At 56.0% G+C, this 2,398-nt stretch overlaps 1 protein-coding gene across 1 annotated transcript in view; it reads left to right on the top strand.

Annotated features, from left to right (window-relative positions):
* The window catches only part of LOC104470295 (RAC-beta serine/threonine-protein kinase-like), a gene marked incomplete at its 3' end in the record, with an annotated part of 3,525 nt that extends 1,133 nt beyond the window's left edge, over positions 1-2,392 (top strand). Inside the window, exons 3-9 of the mRNA XM_010085154.1 lie at positions 138-349; positions 551-682; positions 921-986; positions 1,107-1,175; positions 1,695-1,817; positions 1,978-2,106; positions 2,314-2,392. Of these exons, the coding sequence (XP_010083456.1) occupies positions 138-349; positions 551-682; positions 921-986; positions 1,107-1,175; positions 1,695-1,817; positions 1,978-2,106; positions 2,314-2,392 (810 nt within the window). The remainder of the gene's footprint in view (positions 1-137; positions 350-550; positions 683-920; positions 987-1,106; positions 1,176-1,694; positions 1,818-1,977; positions 2,107-2,313) is intronic.
* Between the last annotated feature and the right edge of the window lie 6 nt (positions 2,393-2,398).

Raw genomic sequence — 2,398 nt, 5'->3', positions numbered from 1 at the left:
GGTAGGTGTGCGGGATGGCCCCTTCCCTTGGGAATCTGGGATAAATAGCGCGTTGCCTTGATCCCAGCCGGAGAAGAACCCTGAAATTGCATGGCTGCGACTCCTGTCTGCCTGCAAAGGCTGAAGGGGGGCGGCAGCGTCCCCTCGGGGACCCCCACCACCTCCCCGCGCTGCTGATCCCCCCGTTCTCCGCAGCGAGGAGTGGATGCAAGCCATCCAGACGGTAGCAAACAGCCTGAAGAATGAGGAACCGGAGGTGGACACGATGGATTACAAATGCGGATCTCCTAACGACGGCACCGGCGCCGAGGAGATGGAGGTGGCTGTCAGCAAAACCCGCGCCAAGGCCGTAAGTCGCCCCTGGCACAGCTCCAGCTCTTGCTGCTGGAGGGACTGCAGCAGGCTGGGGCAAAGTTGATGGGATAAACCCCATCCCCGTGGCGTCACCGGGATAATCACGAGTGAAATAAATCGGCAAATCCTTTTCCCGTCCCGGATCCTGCTTGCCCATGGCACAAACTCTCAGCTCCATCTCCCCGTTTCTCCCCAGACCATGAACGATTTCGATTACCTGAAGCTCCTGGGTAAAGGCACTTTTGGCAAAGTCATCTTGGTGCGGGAAAAGGCCACCGGCCGCTATTACGCCATGAAAATCCTCCGGAAAGAGGTCATCATCGCCAAAGTACGTGCCGAGGCTGGGGCAGAGGGCGAGGGAAGAGTCAGGAGCCAGCAGGGCTGAGGGAATCAGAATAATTTGGGTCATAAGAGACCTTTAAAGGTCATTGTCCAAATCTCTGGATGCCAGGATGGTTTTTAAAATGCGTCTCTGAAGGTGACAAGTGATGGCCAGCCCCTGCGGCGCTCTGAATTTTGGGGGATTCCAGGAATTATGCTTATTATTATTTCTCCTCCTGTTGCAGGATGAGGTGGCGCACACAGTCACAGAGAGCCGCGTGCTGCAGAACACCAGGCACCCCTTCCTCACCGTGAGTACGGCGCGTGGCTGCACCCCAAAGTGACCCTTCCCAGCCCCTCACCGCCTCCTCTGGGAGCGCAGAGCCCTGCAGTTTCTCCAAAATCCTTTTTTTTTTTTCCCCACGTTGCAGGCGCTGAAATACGCCTTCCAGACCAACGACCGGCTCTGCTTCGTCATGGAGTACGCCAACGGTGGAGAGGTGGGAAACTAAGACCCTGGGCTAGGGCTCGGAAGGTCCAAATGTTAAATCACAGTCTTCAGCTTGTTGGCAGATGGTTTATTCCGTAGTCTCCCCTCTGAATGGGAAGCAGACCACTCCCCAAGCTTTTCCTGGCTCTCCTCATCACGGGGGGAGGCATGGAGCACCTCCAGCTGTCGCCGTCTCTGTTACGTTCACCGCTCACCTCCCATTTTGATTTTCTGCCCCAACCCACTTTCCTTGCGAGGGGGAACGCAGCCGATGGCGCAGCCCCTCTCACAGACCGCGCGCGGCAGTGTTTTCCCCCCAGAAAACATTTCTGGCGTTTTATCCCCGGCAGAGCGGAGCGGGGCCGTCAGCATTTTGCTGTTCAAGGCGAGGAGCTTAGGACACATCTGACTCACGAGCTGCGCGCTGAGAGCGATTAACTTGGGTTTCACTGTTTGGTTTTTTTTAAGCGCTTGTTGATCAGCCGTTCTCTTTTTGTTTGGTTTTTTTTTTTTTTTTCTTTCCCTCAAGCTGTTTTTCCACCTCTCGAGAGAACGTGTCTTCACGGAGGACCGAGCCCGTTTTTATGGCGCGGAAATCGTTTCAGCGCTGGAGTACCTGCACTCCCGGGACGTGGTGTACCGGGACATCAAGGTACCGGCCGCATGGCGATGGATTGGGAACCCAGCCGTCCCACGGAGCCTTTTGGGGAGCAGCATCCCGCTCCCGTGCTCCCAGCTTCGCTCAGCTGCAAGCTTTTTCTCCTACCCTATTTTTCTTTTTTTTTTTTTTTTTTTTTTTTTTTTTTTTCCAGCTGGAAAACCTCATGCTGGACAAAGATGGTCACATCAAAATCACCGACTTTGGGCTCTGCAAGGAGGGAATCACAGACGGAGCCACCATGAAGACCTTCTGCGGCACTCCCGAGTACCTGGCTCCGGAGGTACAGAAAGTGTTCCAGCAACCCAGCTTTTTTTTGGAATTCTTGTGCCGAAGCGTTTTTTATTCCCAAGATCCGAGCCGGCAGCAGCTCTGTGGGGGCTTCTCCCAGTGCCCAGCTCCAGGAGGGCTTGTGTCGGGTTTTCCCGCCTCCCTCCTCATCCCACCGTGTGCTTCGTCGGTGCCATCCTCTCCGTCTTCCCCGGCGCAGGTCCTGGAGGACAATGACTACGGCCGCGCCGTGGACTGGTGGGGCCTGGGCGTCGTCATGTACGAGATGATGTGCGGCCGCCTCC

The sequence above is a fragment of the Pterocles gutturalis genome, unplaced genomic scaffold (assembly GCF_000699245.1).
Source record: "Pterocles gutturalis isolate BGI_N339 unplaced genomic scaffold, ASM69924v1 scaffold34225, whole genome shotgun sequence".
Lineage (NCBI taxonomy): Eukaryota > Metazoa > Chordata > Aves > Pterocliformes > Pteroclidae > Pterocles > Pterocles gutturalis.
This window is presented reverse-complemented; position numbering and strand designations above follow the sequence as displayed.